The sequence below is a fragment of the Xiphophorus couchianus genome, chromosome 3, assembly GCF_001444195.1.
Source record: "Xiphophorus couchianus chromosome 3, X_couchianus-1.0, whole genome shotgun sequence".
Lineage (NCBI taxonomy): Eukaryota > Metazoa > Chordata > Actinopteri > Cyprinodontiformes > Poeciliidae > Xiphophorus > Xiphophorus couchianus.
In genome coordinates this window covers 10,875,008-10,897,036 of record NC_040230.1, presented here as the reverse complement: position 1 = coordinate 10,897,036, position 22,029 = coordinate 10,875,008, and the positions used below count along the sequence as shown (strand labels likewise).

At 39.0% G+C, this 22,029-nt stretch overlaps 1 protein-coding gene across 1 annotated transcript in view; it reads left to right on the top strand.

The window, feature by feature from the left end:
* Positions 1 to 22,029, top strand: part of tmem145 (transmembrane protein 145) — a 60,055-nt gene that overhangs the window by 18,552 nt on the left and 19,474 nt on the right. The window contains exons 2-5 of the mRNA XM_028007438.1: positions 6,729 to 6,803; positions 7,866 to 7,943; positions 10,912 to 10,998; positions 11,606 to 11,707. Of these exons, the coding sequence (XP_027863239.1) occupies positions 6,729 to 6,803; positions 7,866 to 7,943; positions 10,912 to 10,998; positions 11,606 to 11,707 (342 nt within the window). The remainder of the gene's footprint in view (positions 1 to 6,728; positions 6,804 to 7,865; positions 7,944 to 10,911; positions 10,999 to 11,605; positions 11,708 to 22,029) is intronic.

Below are 22,029 nucleotides of genomic sequence, written 5' to 3'. Positions count from 1 at the left end.
TTCTCTCAACCTTTCAAAAATAATAAAAGATACAGATTTCCTTAACCAAGGAAGTGGAATAAGTAGTCACTCAGTCAGCTGGGAAAATTCCTACAGAGGTCACTGCTCTGAGATAATGGGTTTTAGTTAGCAGCACACCCTACCTTGCCATCTCTCATCAAGGGTGATCTTTGAGTGAAACAGAACCCACTACAGACTGGCTCCATAGCATATGTTGGATGTTGAAACAAGCTTGTCTCTATCCATCTAACACCTGTCAATCCCACTGAAAACCTGTCTATTTTTTCTCTGGAAAATCTTTGTAGTCTGTTTCGGTGCATGCATATCAATCCGCCTAGAACTCTGCTTGTAACTAAAGCTCATCCATGTTGCACCGTGACTAAATGTTTTATTCAATGTCCTCTATTAAATTTATCTGTGACTGCAATTTTTAAGTGAAAATTGAATTTTTGTTAAGTGGAAATTATTTTGTAGTGTATTATTCCCAATGTCATGGATGAATGTTGCAGCAGTCTTAATCAATCTCGTTTAATCAGTTTTGTTCACATGCTTAGAATGCAGCTCTCACAACAGACTGCAGTCTTTCTCACCTGGAAAATGTAGGGATCTGGAAAACTCTCCATCAAGCTCACTCTCCCATCTGAAAGATTACCCACTACACATGGTGTTGATGCTAATATGAATCTAATGGTTGATTAGACAGCTTGGTACAAGAATAGTCAAATATCCTCTTCTAAGACTTTGAACATGAATCCTGGTATGCTTCATTGATTTTATTATTTTTTTCAAGTATTAGAAGAAACTAATTTTAGCCAAACACCTGTCTGTCTGTCTCTGTAATCTTCTTTGCAACCTGTCCCCTGTGTTATTGCAAACAGTACGTAACACACTGCACCACGGTGCTCTGCTCTGTTTTTGTCTTAAATCCACCAGGCAGTTGGCTGCAAAGCCTGTCAATGATCTCTATATCAGGGATTTATATCAAAAAGATGGTTAACCCTTAGATAAGCTTGCTGTTACTACCTCAGTTGACAGATCAGTGGCTCGACATCAGTGAGTGAGTTCATCCCCTCTGACTGAATTGGTTATTTCAGAAAAAGCACAGAGGTATTTCAAGTTGTCCAAGTCCTGGCTTACAAGTATTCTTTTTCTGAAAGATGCTTACATTTTTAAGGAAAATAAACATGGTTTTGTCTGAACATTGTTTGGATATCACATAACAAAATTGACCACATCCATCCATCCATCCATCTTCTTCCGCTTATCCGAGGTCGGGTCGCGGGGGTAGCAGCTTCAGAAGGGAGGCCCAGACTTCCCTCTCCCCAGCCACTTCTTCCAGCTCCTCCGGGGGAATCCCGAGGCGTTCCCAGGCCAGCCGAGAGACATAGTCCCTCCAGCGTGTCCTGGGTCTTCCCCGGGGCCTCCTCCCGGTGGGACGTGCCCGGAACACCTCACCAGGGAGGCGTCCAGGAGGCATCCTGACCAGATGCCCAAGCCACCTCAACTGGCTCCTCTCGATGTGAAGGAGCAGCGGCTCTACTCTGAGTCCCTCCCGGATGACTGAGCTTCTCACCCTATCTCTAAGGGAGAGCCCAGCCACCCTACGGAGAAAACCCATTTCGGCCGCTTGTATCCGCGATCTCGTTCTTTCGGTCATGACCCAAAGCTCATGACCATAGATGAGGGTGGGAACGTAGATCGACCGGTAAATCGAGAGCTTCGCTTTTTGGCTCAGCTCTCTCTTCACCACGACGGACCGGTACAGCGCCCGCTTGACAGCAGACGCTGCGCCAATCCGCCTGTCGATCTCCCGCTCCCTTCTTCCCCCATTCGTGAACAAGATCCCGAGATACTTAAACTCCTCCACTTGGGGCAGGACACCCCCCCTGACCCGGAGAAGGCACTCTACCCTTTTCCGGCTCAAGACCATGGCCTCGGATTTGGAGGCACTGATCCCCATCCCGGCCGCTTCACACTCGGCTGCGAACCGATCCAGCGAGAGCTGCAGATCACGATCTGATGAAGCCAAAAGGACCACATCGTCTGCGAAAAGCAGAGATGAGATCCTGAGGCCACCAAATCGGATCCCCTCAACACCTTGGCTGCGCCTAGAAATTCTGTCCATGAAAGTGATGAACAGAATCGGTGACAAAGGGCAGCCCTGGCGGAGTCCAACTCTCACCGGAAACGAGCCCGACTTACTGCCGGCAATGCGGACCAGACTCTGACACCGGTCATACAGGGACCTGACAGCCCGTATCAAAGGGCCCGGTACCCCATACTCCCGGAGAACCCCCCACAGGGCTCCCCGAGGGACACGGTCGAACGCCTTCTCCAAGTCCACAAAACACATGTAGACTGGTTGGGCGAACTCCCATGCACCCTCCAGGACCCTGCTGAGGGTGTAGAGCTGGTCCAGTGTTCCACGACCAGGACGAAAACCACACTGCTCTTCCTGAATCCGAGGTTCGACTATCCGACGGACCCTCCTCTCCAGGACCCCTGAATAGACCTTGCCAGGGAGGCTTAAGAGTGTGACCCCTCTATAATTGGAGCACACCCTCCGGTCCCCCTTTTTGAACAGGGGGACCACCACCCCAGTCTGCCAATCCAGGGGAACTGCCCCCGATGTCCATGCGATATTGCAGAGTCGCGTCAACCAACACAACCCTACAACATCCAGAGCCTTAAGGAACTCCGGGCGGATCTCATCCACCCCCGGGGCCTTGCCACCGAGGAGCTTTTTAACCACCTCGGCGACCTCGCCCCCAGAGATTGGAGAGCCCAACCCAGAGTCCCCAGGCTCAGCTTCCTCAGTGGAAGGCATGTTGGTGGGATTGAGGAGGTCTTCGAAGTACTCTGCCCACCGGCCCACAACGTCCCGAGTAGAGGTCAGCAGCACACCATCCCCACTATAAACAGTGTTGGTGCTGCACCGCTTCCCCCCCCTGAGACACCGGATGGTGGACCAGAATCGCCTCGAAGCCATGCGGAAGTCTTTCTCCATGGCCTCTCCAAACTCCTCCCACACCCGAGTTTTTGCCTCAGCAACCGCCCGAGCCGCATGCCGCTTCGCCCGCCGGTACCCATCAGCTGCTTCCGGAGTCCCACAGGCCAAAAAGGCTCGATAGGACTCCTTCTTCAGCCTGACGGCATCCCTCACCGAAGGTGTCCACCAACGGGTTCGAGGGTTGCCGCCGCGACAGGCACCGACAACCTTGCGGCCACAGCTCCGATCGGCCGCCTCGACAATGGAGGCACGGAACACGGTCCACTCAGACTCCATGTCCCCCACCTCCCCCGGGACGTGTTCGAAGTTTTGCCGGAGATGGGAGTTAAAGCTCCGTCTCACAGGGGATTCCGCCAGACGTTCCCAGCAGACCCTCACAACACGTTTGGGCCTGCCAGGTCTGACCGGCTTTCGCCCCCGCCACCGGAGCCAACTCACCACCAGGTAGTGGTCAGTGGACAGCTCCGCACCTCTCTTCACCCGAGTGTCCAAGACATACGGCCGCAGATCCGATGAAACGATGACAAAGTCGATCATCGAACTGCGGCCTAGGGTGTCCTGGTGCCAAGTGCACATATGGACACCCTTATGCTTGAACATGGTGTTCGTTATGGACAATCCATGGCGAGCACAGAAGTCCAGCAACAGAACACCGCTCGAGTTCAGGTCGGGTGGGCCGTTCCTCCCAACCACGCCCCTCCAGGTCTCACTGTCGTTGCCCACGTGAGCGTTGAAGTCCCCCAGCAGAACAAGGGAGTCCCCAGGAGGAGCACTCTCCAGTACCCCCTCTAAGGACTCCAAAAAGGGTGGGTAATCTGAACTGTCGTTCGGCCCGTAAGCACAAACGACAGTCAGAACCCGTCCCCCCACCCGTAGGCGGAGGGATCCTACCCTCTCGTTCACCGGGGTAAACCCCAACGTACAGGCGCCGAGATGGGGAGCAACAAGTATGCCCACTCCTGCCCGACGTCTCTCTCCCTGGGCAACTCCAGAGTGGAAGTATGTCCAGCCCCTCTCAAGGAGACTGGTTCCAGAACCAGAGCCATGCGTCGAGGTGAGACCGACTATTTCTAGCCGGAACCTCTCAACCTCACGCACTAGCTCCGGCTCCTTCCCCACCAGAGAGGTGACATTCCACGTCCCAAGAGCCAGTTTCTGCAACCGAGGATCGGACCGCCAGGGTCCCCTCCCTTGGCCGCCACCCATCACACAGTGCACCCGACCCCTTTGGCCCCTCCCACGGGTGGTGGGCCCATGGGAGGGGGGGCCCATGTTTCCTCTTCGGGCTGAGCCCGGCCGGGCTCCATGGGTAAAAGCCCGGCCACCAGACGCTCGCCATCGTGCCCCCCCTCCAGGCCTGGCTCCAGAGTGGGGCCCCGGTGACCCGCGTCCGGGCGAGGGAACACCAAGTCCAAGGTTTTCCTTCATCATTGGGGTCTTCGGGCTGCACTTTGTCTGGTCCCTCACCTAGGACCTGTCTGCCTTGGGTGACCCTACCAGGGGCATGAAGCCCCAGACAGCATAGCTCCTAGGGATCATTGGGGCACTCAAACCCCTCCACCACGATAAGGTGGCAGCCCATGGAGGAGTGACCACATCCTTAAAATGATAAAAATTCCAACTGTGATAAAAAAAAAAAAAAGACAAAAAACATGGTGCCCTATTGTGGAAATATTAGAATATGAAAATCACTGTCAGATACTTGATCCGATGTCTATATTTTTCTTTCTATCAAAGTTGTTTTAAGATAAAAAAGATGAATAAATAAATTGAAAATGTGAACATTAGGGGACTTGTTATAATATTATTTAATGCAACATTTATACACATTTTTGTCCCACTCTTTTGATAACAAGCACTCAAAATACTGATAATTGTGTTATGAGGCTTGAACATAGAGTGCTTAAAGCCTCTCCATTACTAGTAAATATGAGAAAGCTGTTATTTGCATGAAATCTTCAGGACGGAAAGATTAGATGTCTTCTTCTGGTTTACCCCTCATTTACTCTTCCCACCTCAGCTCCAGCCAGATGGAAAGGTGTGTGTAAATGGCACATACGGTTGACTATTTGGTCCATGTGCTGCATTCATCACCGCAACGCTTATCAACAGAAAGTTCATCTGTCCATATATATATATATATATATATATATATATATATATATATATATATATATATACTAGTGGCCTTATATATATATATATATATATATATATATATATATATATATATATATAAGGCCACTAGTGACTGATCTGCCATGCTAACACTGCTGCAGGCAGTGCCTTATGAAATCTGGTCTCATGCTGCCAAGTCGATGGCTGAATAATATTAGGGACAGGCAGGTATTTTTTTCATTACCATGCACAGCAGTCCCTTAATACCTTCTTTGTTTACCCTCTCTAAATGTTTAACCTCTTGCCTCTACCTTTATACCCCCGATTCACATTTATTTTTAGCACCTTTTTTAACAATCCTGAAGCTCTTCCCTGCTGTTATATCTCCCTTTCTCAATCTTTTTCTTTATTGCTCCCACACAACTATACCAAGTTTTATTGTCTTTCTGCCCTGAGCCTCCTCTTCCCTCTTTTGTACTTTTTGTGTGTACATCCTATTTTCTAACTAAAATAAAATTTAATGAAAAATTTGACACATATGATTTACACGATTAATTATTTTTTCTTTTAAATTTTTTTACGTTATTATTATCAAGAGTTTGGTTCAGATTTATTGTCTTTGAGGTTATTTTTAATTAATCTAATCAGTAGTCAAATAGATGCCAGATGTTATCTGTTTTTACCTGGACTGATTCATTCAATCTTTTTAGCCAAACTAAACATCCACAATAACATTAAGATATAATCGCCGGAACTACTGCAGAGCTAAAAGTAGGGCTAAGAAAATAGGAGTCATTGCTGAGCTGCTGAGCCAATGCCTTTTTTCATTTCACTTTTTAAAGTATAAATTCAGTCACATATTACTGAATTGCGACTGAATTCAGTAATTCAAATTCAGAATTCAGTGTTCAAAGTCAACTCTTATTATTTCATAGCATTATCTACACGACATAATAATCAGCTTGGTCTGAAAATTAGTTATCAAGGATTTTTGTTACTACAAAGCATTTGAGAAAATATTCCAGGCCCTAAAACAAAATTGACTTTGTATTAAGGAAAATGTATTGTACTTTCAAGGCATGCTAATGTGACTTATCTAATGAAGTGGAAATCTACTTCTTAATAAATGTAAGAATTTGCTTAAATCATATTTTGAACTCCATCAGCTGAGCTGCAACATGCTTTAATGCTTACCAACTATTAAGAGAAACCAGAAGAATGACACGATTAACATGAGATCATGTTAATTGATGTTAACATGTAAATGCTAGCTTTGCTGTGTCTAAATGTTTGTTAAATAGATCCATAAACAACTTTGGCCTCATTATCCAATGTGGCTGCTATTGGTTGTATATAGAGAATACTCCTCGACAATTATTTCTAAACATGTTCCAGGCATTAAGAGCAGAAGAGACAGAGCATCCTCAGTGGTGGTGCATAGCTGCACCTTCGAGATGAATAAATGCTAACAGAGATCCATTTTTATATCTTGGCTCTAACTTCCAATTGAGTACAATATTTTAGCATTTAGTGTGCAGCTTTTTTATTTTACTGATTTTAATTGTTAATTTGCCTGATTATTGTTTTCTTCTCTTTGCAGGACTGGGTTTTCCTCACACGTTTCTGCTTTCTCACAGAGTTTGGTCGGCTGGATTTTAAATTTCGCTACCCAAAGGTATTGCTGCTAATGCTAGGTTTTGTCTGAGTAAGATATCTACTTAAAGAAATATTTTGCTTAAAGAAAAACTTAATGTTTTCGTAGAAGTTTGTCCAAGGACAATAATATTGTAAAATCCCTGACTCTTTTTGAAAATAATTTTATACATTACATACATACTGTACATGCATACAGACATACAATTTTTTTTAAAATAAACTCTTTAAGGGTGAAGAAATTGAGATATTTATGTCAAATGCTCCAATACTACTATTTTCTACGTCTTTTTCACAATACAAAACAAATCAATTTGGTCTCTTCAGTCTTGTCACAGACTAAATATTTAGAAAAGCAACAATGCTTCTTACTGCTGAATAACTGACATAATATTACTTGCTTTTAAAATTATAACCGTTACTTTTCTTGGTTGTCAAAAGCTCACAGTGATATAAAAATATGAGGTGATGCAACACAGTTGCAAAATGTGCTTCTAACTATATTTCTACCAAAATGTGCTGCTGCTCTGACATTCAAAATGAAATTTTTTGTAGGGAAAATATTTTGCCTTTGTTTAATATTGAGTCTAATTTATGGTTTTATTGAGAACAATAGTTTTTATTCCTATTTGAGTTTCTTCTTTTGAATTTTGTCGTAATGTCAAAGTGTTTTTCCACATTAGCTTGGCTTACCACACCATCTAGCAAAATGAACATACTTGTCTTACTTCTCTGCCTCAGTTTGTCTTCCCAACGTATCTTCCACTCAATTAGCTTTCTCATTTTCTCTTTTATTCTATCTCACTTCATTATATTAACCGATATCACAATACTGTTGTGTTGACTTCACACCCTCATCTCCTTCGCCCTTATTACCAGTCTACATCTCTTTTTGCATCTCCTTGTTTCTGTATTTCCTTTTAATGAATTAACCAATATATCAGTCTCTTCTTGCAGCGCTTTACATGTTTTAGCTTGAGCCAGTTCTGTACTGTTATCATGTTAAATCACCTCTGTGGTATCTCTGATTGATGCACCACCCCAATGTGATCTCTCTTTCTGTTTCTGTCTCCCTTCTGTGCAGTCGCGCTGCTGTCAGAACATTCTGCTCTACTTTGATGACAGCTCTCAGTGGCCAGCTGTGTACAAGAAGCCAGAGAAGGTGAGGCGCTGACTCCCTGCTAGATTACAGGCTAGACTATAAGATAGAATGAAAGAGAAGTGGTGCTTATTCATGTCTGTTTGCATTGAAGGAGTAGTTACATTAATTTTAACAATTCAACTTGGACCTAGGGTCTGCAAACTTTCTATCTAGCTGTCAGTTTCTACCAGAAATTCTCAGTGATATGATGAAAATAGAATGACGTCAATTTCTCTTCCCAGTCAAAGAATTTTCCCTAAGCTTTAATTTAAAAATTTTTAACTTCATTAGCTGTTTATTTATAGTTTGATAACAAGTGGTCTTGATCCGGCAAAAGTTTCTCAAGATTTTTCTTTTGAGAAGTTTTAAATGTAGTACCAGACCTGTTTAGACTTTCTTAAAGATGCAATTTATTCCCATTTCTTTAGCTAAAAATACCAAAGATGACACAATTTATCTCCAGCTTAACATAACCTATAGTCAATCCAATTTAATCTGCTTCCATTTTGTGCCCATATATTGAAGGATGCATTTTATTTTACATCTCTTGGTAGGTAGTTATTTTTCTGCAGATAAATAACCATAAAAATGACAAAATATTGAATATTTTAATAATATGTTAAAATATCTGGTCTTTCCTTGATTGGTTCCTTTTTAATAAAGAAACAAATGCTGTTGATCAGCTTGTCCACTTTAATCATCTTGTTTATTTAATTTTCTTTTCTTTTGAATCTGGGCCAGAGGATTGCTGGTGAAGATGTTAAAAAGGAAGAGTGCATTAGTTGCTTGGAGTAAATGAGTCAACAATTAGCACAGAGATCCCCAGATCTTTCTGTAGCCTCCACATTCAACCAGCTCCAAGAAGACGGAGTTGTTTTCAAACCAGATAAAATGAAATCTCTCCCGCATTTCCTGAGTTTGCCTCAAGGTCTTCTCCCCTGGTTACTGAACAGATGTCCAGAACACATAAAATGGTTAATTTCTAGGAAAAAAAGCATTCCTAGTATCACCCAGACTGAGTTTCTTGCCCTATTTTTAAGTGCTAGCCCATAAACCACAGGGGGAGAACTCATTAGTTTCACTTGCATTCTCTCACAATTGTAGTATGTATTCATTCCCTAATGCTACCATCAATTAACCCTATCTTTTCCAGCTTTAGCTGGATGCTTTATATGAAAGAATGCAACACAATGCCTTTGAAGCTCAAACTCAGTACCAGAGTTTGTGATTATTATTTTATTAAAATTAAACGACTGCAGCACAAAAATTAGAAACAATCTTATGCCTTTGCTGTAGAAGTTTAATTTAATGCTTATTTAAGACCTGACGTTTCGATCCTTGCCTTCAGAAGGACAAAGTGGATTGATTTTAAATGTTTTATCTTTCCATTATGGAGCTGCCTTAGATGTAGTACAATCTAGTTTCTAGTTAAACTTGTTCTTCATTGTGTGTTCATGCAAAATGCAACTTGAATTTCAGAGAAAAATCTCTGCTGAAATGATTCAGCATGTTAAGAATGTAAAAAAAAAAAAAAAGAAAGACATGGATATGCATTGCTTTCATTTTGGAGCTCATGTAATGAAGTCATTCAGTTGGTCCTGCAATTTATGCCTTATGTCTTCTGACACACACTTATGTCTTCTGACACACACTTATGTCTTCTGACACACACTTATGTCTTCTGACACACAGATCTGATAGTGTGTTAGATATATCTAGTCACTTACGGAGATCACATCTCTTCTCAGCTCTGTGTCACACATTTGCAGGATCAAACATTTCTGTTTTTTACACCTTACAGAGCAGTTTGCATAAATCTGACAATCTCAGACATGAACAAATCTATCACTCAGATTGATATGTGCATGAACAAGTGTGTTTTGGGTTGAGTAAACAGATCCAAATAAAAAAGTATGTATTTCTGGTTAAAGTTTTGCATGCACTTATTATCCACATTGATGTTTTAGAAATACTTTGCCATTATTATTTTTTTTTTGGTGGTCTAAAAACCAACCAACTTAATGATTTCCAATGAGAACTTAGACAGAACTAACGAAAAAAAGAAAATAAGAAACTACAATATATAGCTGGCCAAATGGACAAGTCAAATACTGTCTCATGAAAGTTTTATGCTTAAACAAGATAAAGTTTGAGCTATGTGGACACGATGACAAGTGTAATGTTGGGATATGTCAATTTGAAGTTTTTAGAACAAAGTAAACAGTACTCAGTGTCAATTACACTGGTTGATGCATCAAGCTCAGGGTCTGTTCCTTTCCTAGTGGTACAGCTGGATTGTACAAGTGGGTTTGTTATAGAAAATGTAAGACTACAGTTGAAACTTGCACACAATTAAGTATTCTACCAGGAAAATGATCTGAAACACTTTTCAAGATTGGTTTTGGAATGGATGAAGGACACTGAATGGTGCATTTGAAATACCCTGACCTCAACCAATTGAAAATTTATGGACTATGTAAATAATGGCTCTCTTAAAAGCAGAGTGGTTAAATATCTTGGCAGATTTGCCCCAGGAACCCGCTGATGACCACAAGAATTGTGTGCGGTCTCTGCAACTTTTTAAGGAAATTTAACCAAATAGTATTGTGGGTATATGTATACATTACATGCATGTATCATTTTGAGTCATACATATACAGTAAGTCTATGTAACTTTTTGATTGGACTGTACTTGAATTATTACTCTTAAAATACAAACACCTCTATGTATCTACACATTGCAGTTCAGCTTTTCTTCAAATGTAATAAATTATAACTTAATATGAAGAAAAAAATGCTGAATTCACATCTTCAAACAGAGATCCATCTGAATGTCACCTAAATACACACTCACAAATGTAATAGCATTTCTACCTGCCAGGACAACAAATCTGCTTGCTCTCCATAAATATGCCTAAATGTATTTATAGTCTTTTTGTTTTAGTAGCTTTAAATGTGTTTTGTTTTTTTGTGTGTGCACTGACAATAGAACTGCTATGAGAAGGAAGCAGTGCTAAGGCCTGAAAACAACCAGGTCATCAATCTCACTACCCGCTACACCTGGTCAGGATGTGCGGTAAGAACATACAAATACTCTGCATCTGCATTAATACAGTGGAAATGAAATGTTTAAAAACAGAAAAAACACTGCTATTATCCAGGAGTTGTTCTCTATTTTGTATATTAAGTTAGCCTCTGACACTTCTCTTTTATTATGAGACAGTTAAACAAATTTTCACCTTTTCTATCGTATGTCACTTTAAAATGCAAAACAGGATTAAAATATGTAAAATAGGAAAACAATAAACTGAGATGAAGATGGAGAGGAGGTGAGTTAATGGTCCATAATGTGTTTTCATAACATTCCACTAATTTACATATTTCCACTGTTGATCCCAAAAGATCTTTCTGCCTCACAATGTCTTTTTTTCTCTCTCTTTTTCAACAACCTTGTTGTTTATTACATTAAGAGGTGTGACTGTCAGGGTGATTCGGTTAGTAGGTCTTGTCGCAACATTTCAGGCTATATCAAGGTGTGAAATGTGCTTGTATCTCAATATCTCCGGCTCCTGCTCTAGTGTGACAAGTCGGCATGTCTCTGAGGTAAAAATGTGCTGCCCTGTTTGGAATAACAACATCCTCTTTGCATCACCAGACGCTCTGCATTTCTTTCTCCCTCTCAGGTGGAGGACGACACCAACGAGGAGGTTCTGAGCTGCGTGGGTGGTCGCAGTTTCCGCTCAGTGAGAGAGAGGTGGTGGTACATTGCTCTCAGCAAGTGTGGGGTAAGAAAGTGCCGGCCTCTAACCCCTGTTGTAACAAGGTTGGGTTTATTGCCAGGAGGTAGATTCGGTGACGCACAGACTGGGAGGGCTTTTGTGGAAGAAACCCATCCCTGTATTCACTAAGTCACTCTGTTTTCTCATTCTGATCAGAAAAACTTGTGTCATTATCACTGTCATTATTTTATGGATACATAAATCTGACAGCAGATAACACCATAGGAAAACATCTAGTTATATTTTCAAACTGTCCAGTTTTATTTATATCCATCTGTTATTTTTTTCTAGCTATAGGGTAAATATGAACTGGACCCTTTAAATGGTTAATTTGGGCAACAATATATTCAACTTATCCCAAAGAAGCCTTATGAAACCTTGACTTTTATTTTTGTTCTATCTCCTTATAAATCTTAAATAGACTTGAGCTTAGTGCTTTCCCCAGTATATCTGTTTCCATTAAAGCAAACTGCACTAAGCTACATTTTAAACAGTGAAGTTAATCTAAACTGACCAAAAGCAGCCCAGGAAGTGATACCCAGTGGCTTTTTGTGGCTATCTAGATTTCTAACTCTGACAGATTTATGCTTTTAGAAACTGGTGTTCTGTTCACAGGCAGCCATAACTCAATTAAATATGGCTTACAGTGGTAAATTCCTGCTCAAGAATTTCGATACTATTGACTGGTTACAAATCAATTAAATTCACAGGTTCATGCAGTTACAAAAGAACACATTGAAAACAGAGAATTAGCCTAATTTTACTATGAGGCCAGAACCTGAGCTACTTACATGAAACAGCATCATGAAGTGCAGTGAGCAGCACCATTTATTGATGATGCTATATGGTTAAAAAGTGTTAGACAGACAGAGTAAACTTTACAAGGAATAAAGTGAGATTAACCTATGTGGCTGTGCCGTATGATTTTATGGAGAAAGTTTTTCTGCTTTTAACTTTATTTCTACTTCATTTCTCATATTTTATGGACTGGGTGGCAAGGCATGTTAGGAAAAATAAATTTCACAAAAAAGATTGGAGGCAAAGTCACATTTCCACTAAAATGCAGTTACTGTAATGGCTGTGTCAAGTCAAATAGCTGTTATGTAAAGGATTGTATAACAAAATGTACCCCACCAACTGAGGAAAATTTTTATTTTCTCAGATTGAGGAAGTAGAAGGGGGAAGGAGAAAAATATTAAATGAAAAGATGTAAAAGTATAAGGATCCCTTCTTGATATGTTGGTAAAAACACTAATCAGAACCAAGTATTGTCAGGTAGGGAGGACAACATAGCAGCACTATTGTCCAGAAAGAAATATGCACTGAAATGTATGTAGGAGAATGTAAGAGTGACACAGAGGGGTTGTCAGTACCTGGTTCAGACTAGGGCTGCAAAATATCAGAAAAATATAAAGTTGAGATGCTATGGGAAAATGTTTGATGGCAGTTACAATTAACCCACTTTTTAAATTTTTGTAACGCGTTGTACCTACTGCTCTAGATGAGCTTGACTATCTCAGCCACTAAAAACAAACATCAGGAATGAGAATCAGATATTTAAAGATATTTCTTTATGCTTGGGCTCTAAGGAGTCAGAGTTTCTTGTAACATTTTAGTTGTTGATCAATAGTTCATTTGGCTTTCTGAAGGTCTTTGTTTTTTGTAAATTTTGTTTAATTATTTTTCAATTTCTGCCCAGTTCTCATACCTGACCATTGCAATATATCTTAGAGTACCTGCATAAAATTGAGGAATATACACAAGAGCAGTACTAAATAAAAAACAATGTCAACCTGATGCTTATATAGCATTTCATTTAATCATTATTTTACCAGGAATTCATTTGAGATAAAATCTCTGTTTTCCAGGGAGACCTTGGCACAAATTTGTGTACAGTATACCAAACAATACTTAAAAGGTACAGACAATTAAAACATCATAAAATTACTCAAGTGTAAACTAAATAAAAACTTAGGGGAAGTTTTTACTTAATTATTTTATGATTGGGAACTCATAAAATAATTCAAAAGGGATTTAGGAATTGTAATTTCACTCTTTATTTAAACTGTTTTAAAAACAGTTTAAAATTTGTGCATTGGTATAGATTGTTGAAGTTTTCTTGAGTTTAGCAAATCATTCCAGCACTAAGGTGCAGTGTAAGAGAAACTTCTGAGCTTATTTGGTCCACTTTGAAGAGAAGCTGATGTGATGTGTCCACTCCTAACTGCAGACATGATTAGACGAAGCAAATATAGGGGTAACTTGCCCGAAACAGCCTTGTAAATGTTACACGTCAGTGTCTTTGTCTCCTTTGTTTTAGTGAAGGCCATGAAAACAGGGTATAAAGTTCACAGTGCTGAGTTCTGCAGGCGGCGTTCATGGTAAAATGTAAAGCACTGTGAAATATTGTATCCAGACAGTGGAGAATTGAGAAAGCTGCTTTCATGAAGATAATGTCTCCATAGTCCAACGCATTCAGAAAGTCGTTTGCACAAGCTTTTTTCCTCACGTCTGACTTCAGACAGGATTTGTGTCGATATAAAAAGCCAAGGTTAGCTTTGAGCTTTTTCAACAGATGTTCTGCATAAGATGAAGAAGGCTGTTTGTCATCAATCCATATGCCCAAAAATCTTTTAAGCTTACACTTTACTTGTTTTCTGTCTGATGTCTAAATGTATTTTGTGCACTAAATTTTGAGAAAGAGCTATTGAGATAATCATTGATCTTCTTTTGACTTATGAGCAACTTTAGATTGTTGAGGAAAATATGAAGGTGATGGGAAAACAGTCTGAAGCTCCACAAGAGCCTGATTAATTGAGGCTGCAATAGTATAAAAGGTAGCATCTTCAGCATACAGAAGAAAGTTAACATTTTGTAGTTATTTATAAAAATGATAAATAGAATTAGAGCTAGAATGATCTGTCATAACATTTCTAACAAGCTCTGTCATCTCTAGTATCTTGGGAACTATGCTCTTTGTCAGGTGTGTCATGTTCAATAAATTAAAATATTAATTCCAATGTTGATTGTCAGATTAAATTAGCAACCTTTAACACACATTGAATAAAATTTTCATTAAGCCCATATTTCCGTATTAAAAAGTTTTGTTTTAGTCAAATATTACCAGAAAAATCAGTCTGTGTGAACTGAATTATGGAAATAAATGAACTTTTCACTAATAGTCTTACTTATTAAGTGGGTCTATACTGCTCAGAATGCTATTTAAGATAATTAATTGGTGTGTAAAGTGGGAATTCATAAGACTTTAATATAATAGGCAAAAATATTGTATAGTAATAGTATTCACACTGATTTACATGTTTTCGATATTACAAAGCCTTATTGTGAGAATTATCAAGTTTCATCTGCATTTTAAAAGACTCAAGCAATTAAAATTGACAATAAAACATAAAAAACAAGGGACGTGTGTTCCACAGTAGGAGTATGACTGCTGCAAGAAACAATATCAGCGGGGTTTAAAACAGATCTGAGGAATTAACAACAGCCTCAGGTTAGCACACCTCAGGATTGGAGTTGACGTAACAGACTTTTGCAGGCTCAAGATGAAACAAGAAGCTTGACAATACATAGATACAAAGGTTAACACCAAGATTTTAAAGTGAACCCTCAAAGTAGCTGGTAGCCACTGTAGAGATGTAGAGGGTCATGTGTCGCCTGTCTCAGATAGATGGATAGAAAGTCCTCTTCAGTCAGTTGTATGGAGTGATTCCATTGAGAAAGAAGAGATCTGAATTTCACAGACTACAGCAGACAGCTGAATCTACGTATCAACGTATCCAATTTCTTGACTAGTTTTGTAAAGTTAGGTTGTCATAAGAAGTTATTTCAGATCATGACTTTTCGAAGTTCAGCTGAATATAATTATTCCTTAGCCATTATTTAAGGGCCAATTACTAACAAATAGTAATATCTAACAAACAGTCCAGCAGAGCTGATAATTTATGCACTGCATAGGTCTTAAAGACACAGTTCCAGTTGATGTCATCCATCTAATTGCAGGAAGATGTTTCTTAAAGTATGTTTATCAAAAACATGACTGGTCCTAAAATAGAACCCTGAAGGACAATATGAAATGCCACATTTTCAGCTTATTACACTTTGGGAGCAACCTTATTGATCCTACCGAACTGTCTGTTTGTAAAACTATTTCTGTTGGAAATGTTTCCAGATTTAATTAGAGAAATTGGAAAACAATGTTTTTCATAACATGCTTTTAATGTCTGGGAGGTGTGTGGCTTAAGGAAGAAGCTATTTAATCATAAAATGGTCAAGTAATTGACTAACTGAGTGAAAAACCAGCTTAAACCAAAGCAAAATGTTGAACAACCTTCAGAAATCTTGAAGATGACTTGGTCAAAACTGCTGATATTTGCAAGATATTCTACAATGTCCTCTAGAAGCAAAATGTAAAAATGAGAAATGTTCCAAGACTTTTGCTCAGTAGCACAAAGGAACCCTTTCCTCTCCTAATATGTTACAACTGATTTTACAACAGATTGTTTATCTGTGTTACTTGACTCTCCTATAAAGCGCATCGCTTCCTGCAGCAGAGTCCAGAGAATCTTAATGTGCAACAGTGGCTAAACTGCTGAGCACGGCCCCTGATGACTCCTCTGTGGACTATTGATTAGCTTCCGGAAGAACTGTGGATCTTTGTTTTATTTTTATTTTTTGTCTTTTTATTTGAGCTAATGTTGTGCAGAGAAAAGACAAAATGTTAGTAAACATGTTTGCTGATGTATATCTGTACCTTGGTTTTTATGTAGTTTTTCTGGAAATTATTTGCTCAGGTGATGATACTGGAGTGATGATACGTTCTTCACTGTCCACAAAGCTTTCAGTGAAAGACAGAGTAGGTTTGTGTTTTTATGCTGTTGTTGTTGGGTTCTGTCTGTTTATGTTTTGTGGTCTTATGAAGTTAAAAGTGACATTTCTGCCAATATAACAGCGTATCTTCTACTGTCTTCTTTTTGCGCTGGTGGCATGCACCGGATTGCTTGTGTAATAGACTGCGAGGACTCATGCCCTTGAATTACTTTTTTGGAAGGTTGCTTTTGAACATGCTGGCAGAGAAGGGGAATGATTAGAATGGATGCTTCCTACAGAGTGCAGTTTAGTGTCATTCCAGGGTCTGCTGAAAGACACGCTGCCTAATACTGCTGGATTTGGGTATAAAAGCTCATCTCGGCTCCCATGGACATATGCACGCTGCGTCCCGTGGCCAATTTCCACCCCTCATCTCACGCCGTTTGCCTTCTCGCTTCCGTTCGGCCTTCACACGTCTTCATCTTCTCTCCTGCTGTCGCTCACAATCTTTGGCAATGTCCCGCTCCCTTTCATCACGCCGCCACCAAGATGTGACACACTCCGCACCATTTCATGTCTGTTTACCTAAGCTTCTCTTTTTTTCCCTCCCTATCAGCATGTGCCTAATTTTGCTTTTCCTCTCGATGTCCCTGTCTTACCCGTCTCATTTCTTTACCTATTTCCCATCTGATGCATTTTTCTCAACACTAACATATTTTTTTTTTACTTTCAAGTTTTATTTTATTGTTGCCTAGCTCTACTTTCATGTGCGTTCCATCTTAGAGTAATGGATTTTAATTCATATCAACCAACCTACAAGGGCATGAAAAGCAGAGAAGGTCGGTTTGCCCTCAGTTTTCTTACTTTCATGAAACTGTAACTTGAGGCTGATCTTCTGCAAACATTTTCAGTGCTTTCCACTTGATTCCACATAGGACAAACATGTTTAGATGATGGATGGCTTCTTAATAGAATGCTAAATACATGGAAAATAATTACAATCAATCAATCAATCAATCAATCAAATTTTATTTGTATAGCACATTTCAGCAGCAAGACATTTCAAAGTGCTTTACATCATTACAAACACAGAAACACAATGCAATATAGAATCAATAATCAAAACAAAGCATTAAGTCAAGTTCCATCAATAAATTTATAATTGATTACATTTCAAATACAATTCTAAACAGGTGGGTTTTTAGTTGAGATTTAAAAGAAGTCAGTGTTTCAGCTGTTTTACAATGTATAATTGGTATTTTTGGTTTTACTTTAATAACAACAAAAGTCTTGGATTTGAATTGTAATATGACAAATAGCTTCATTCTTCATTCTTTTGCTTTCTTTCATTAAACACATCCAATGATTTATTTATTTTTTAATAAATGCATTTTCTGACACTTCTTTTATCAAGCATTGAATGATTTATTCATCAGGGAAAATACATAACCCTGATAGAATAAAACTCCTGAAACCACCAATTCCAGTGTTTTTTCTCTTTAAACTTGCAAATCCTTTCTGCTGTAGTACAGTTAAAAAATAAATAAGGACCCTTTTTTGTAAAACAGTTTTAAAGAATTAATTGTTGGCAGCAAAAAACAATTAGACCAATTTTATTTGCCTCTCAGATGTTTCAGAATGCTCGGCCTTCTGGTCTTTCAATAAAAACCTTTGAAGTCCTGTTATAGCCATCAGCTGATCTACATTATTCTAGGGAACCAAAAAGAGGACATGAAACCAGAACATATGCTAATTTTTCATATTTAGGAAAAAATACGTCCATAATTTCACAGCTGCCAACTTGGCTAATTCATTCGTCTTTATAGAAGAGAGATTGTCATAAAAAGCCACCACAGCTGCTGCAGCACAATTGCAGGCTATATCTCACATAGAGACTTTAGACTCTGTCATACAGCAGTGGATCGTTCCTCTGTGCCAGATGGGGAGCCAGTTTGGACTTGAAACGCTTCGTTCAGGAGTGTAATAAATAAAAAATAATAACAGGAGTAGCTGACACGATTACAAGCCTTCTGGGAGATTTATTCAAGCATTCAGGAAATGAAGACGCTTCTTGATTTGTTGACTGTGTTGCTTCACATGAGTACTGAAAGAAGAGCTTTAACTCTGGATTCTGAAACAAAAAACGAATATTTTGATGATTAAATATTCATGTGGCAAATGAAGATGGATAATAAATCTGAAGGTAGTTTTTAATGGCTTGTCTGTCATATTTTAAAAACAAGTCATCAAAATGTAGTAAAAAGTTAGAGTGAAACACAGAGTCATGATGGAATGGTTGCTTAGATATTGATTTAAATTATTTGTCGGTCATTCTTACTGTGTAATGCATTAACAGTAATATTATTATTGTATATAATACAATTGCCCAGATTAAGGTGTGCTATTTTTAATAATAGTGTGTTATTCTCTGGTGTCTTATTAAAAGAAATTCAAATGTAAGAAGAAAATTGTGGAAAAATGTAGCAGTTTTTACACATTAACTTTTATGACCTCAGGGTACTTTGCTATCATAAACCACCCCATGCCTAGTCCCAAATTTTCTGTTAAATATAAAGTTCAATTTCTACAGCATGTAACTTTGCCATGGTTGTCTTATACAGTTCTCTTTTTCTCAGAAGATTTTCCTCTGTTTATCTGAACTTGTTGTTGAAGCCCTTCAGGGGCCTTCACAAAGCCCTAACCCCAGACAGTTTCAGGAAGAGTGAGAGTACCGACAACAGTGAGGCAGGCATTATCACCTGCACCAGTTTCTGCCCTCACCTAATCCTTTCCTGGCAGGGGAAGGAGCAGTTTCCTGCAGCCAGGTGCTCAAATCCTGTGAAAAACCTTTTGTTTATACGAATGCCTGGCAGAGAGAATTAAATATTGCTGAACTTGTTTCAGTTGCAGCAAGATATATATAAATAAATGTTTTGTCTTTATGTCATGATGATATCAAAAGTTGCTTTAGTTTGGAGTTGTGCTGTGTATATGAAGAAAAAGCTGTTGAATATTAGACTGCCTACTTGTTCTTCCTGTTTTGTTTTTTTAAAATCAAAACAAGACCACCAACATCATAATTTTATAGAAACATACATTTTTATAAATCTTTTGCTATACTTGAAAAAAGTTACCTTTCTCCTGATTTTGTGGAGTCATTAAAGAATCTCTTCTTTACAAAGAAAAAAGTCCATAAACTGCAATTTACAGTTGGAGATTAAATAATATTTTTTAAAAATCCACATAAACCATTTGAAGTCTTCAATAGACAGAAAGAGTTTTGATATTTGAACAATATGATGGCAGATGTTGGCTAAGGTATGTTTGAAACAAATAGCTGGAATTCCTTTAACTTTTTAATTAGCATTCCCTCTGTAAATTCTTGTCGTTAATGCAAGTACAACGACTTATACCTACTTGAAGTTAGTCTATTTTAAAATGTGATGTTTCCCTTGTTTCATATGGGAATAACACGTTAGCATAGCCAAGCTTTGTTTAGCTGTCAAGTATTCGCTGCTCTGCAAACCTAGCTGCTCAGGGCTGTAATGTTCCAAAGCAACAATATCAAAAGCTTCTCAAAACTCCTTTTTAAGTGCACTTATCATGCAACCCAGGAGGTAAAGCCCTGCAGATTTATATGTGACAAGCCTTCTGCAGCTGATATCAGTACAGTCAATCAGGTGCCTTTTTATTCCTGAAGCCAACCACCGGCTTCAAACACATCCTGTGGCTCTGTCCATCCCGCAGAGTGCGCTCCTGTGGAGAAATGTCACCTCTTTCCACATCATTCCATCTACCATACTTCCATCTTCTGGTTGCATTTACTCACCCTCTCTCTCCACTTTTATTTTAAACTTTCTCCACATCTATCACTTTCTTTATCTCTGTCTCCTTGCTCTTTATGTCTGTATTGATTTTGTGGCAGCGTGCACTCCATGCTTCTTGCCCTTTTTGATAGAGGGAGTGAAATGGAGTCTCAGTCTGCCAAATGAAATCAAAGTCTTTTTTTTTCTTCTCCTCCCTCCCTCTGTTCCTTCGCTCCATTGCAACAAGCGCGAACTCCATCAGCTTTGAACTTGCGTGTGTGAAATGAGCTCTCTTTGCTCTGATTGTCATCCCATCTCTGTGCCCTTTCTCTTGTTCTTTGCTCCCCATCGCTCTTTTTTTTCTCTCACCTTCCAGCTTTAATTCAGTTTGATGTTATTTCTTTGTGTTACTGTCAAAAATAACTCTATTCCAGCAGCATTTTACTTTGACTAATGTCTTATTTTCTCCTCATGCACAAAAAAAGAAAAATAAATATTTAGAAATTAGTTTTCTTGCTTTTATATCATTATATTTCACTGTAGAAATCTGACACTGGCACATAAGTCTAACAGTGGACTTTAAAAATAATAATTTTTTACAATATGACAGGTTAGAAGCAAGAAACTGTTGCTAAAAGGAAGCCGGTCTCATCCGTTTCTTCTCATCTGGGTCATGTTCACATTGACAACATCCTACAAGCCATTTTTTCTTTGTGTACTACTTTCTCCTCCTTGGAGATCTCATGGTGTTTTCAGACATACTAGGAGACTCCCTGACTACATAACTGAGCAGATAAATCAACAACCTTATCCTCCTTAAGGGAGATCTGGATGTTTTTTCTTGCCTTCATGTAGCAGGAAATATTGGAAGAAATCTGTTCTTTTATAGTGCAGTGACCAAGAATTTTGTATTATTTTTTTCGTACCAGTCTCAAAATAAACTATAACAATGTTCTGCAACAGAAAACATTCACTAAATTTGGAAGAAATATACACATATTTAGTTTTTTTCCTTACATAGTAATCTGATATGGATAACATTGGGAAATTCCAGCAACAGAAGTTTATTTTTCCATTATAAATAAGCAGCTTATTGATAGCAGCTGGAGGTTTTTTGTGGATGCAAAAGCTGTGGTGTGAAGATTTTTTAAAGATATTTTGAGGTATGAGCAAAATGTGTTTAGAATATTTAATCATTCAACATTTATATAAAAAAACATGATAAAACAGATCACTGATGCATAGAAATAAGATGTCTTGCTGTGTTCTGTAGTGTCCTGCTGGTCATTAGGGTTGTGTTTATAGTATGTTTTTGATTGAATTCGCTGCCTTTCGTCTGAGGGGGAATCTATGCTTTCAATTTTATTTTTTTTTTAGACAGCTGCAGTTTTTGATCTGCAGAGATATTTATTTGAATTCTGTGTAAACATACTCCAGTATCAGGTTCTGATGATAACCTTTGACAAAAAATAAATAAATAAAATAAAAACAGTTTTAGGGTATGGTGGTATTAAAGAACATCTATTATACTTCAAAGTCAGAAAACCTAAAACTTTAAAAGTATAAAATCCAAGTAAGTCACGACCAACCTTTCCATTGTTTTTGAAAGCAGAGAAGTAGTTATGAAACTCTTTCTGGGAAACAGCCATTAAAACAGGAAGACTCGACTATACTATATAATGATGATGGCGTTCC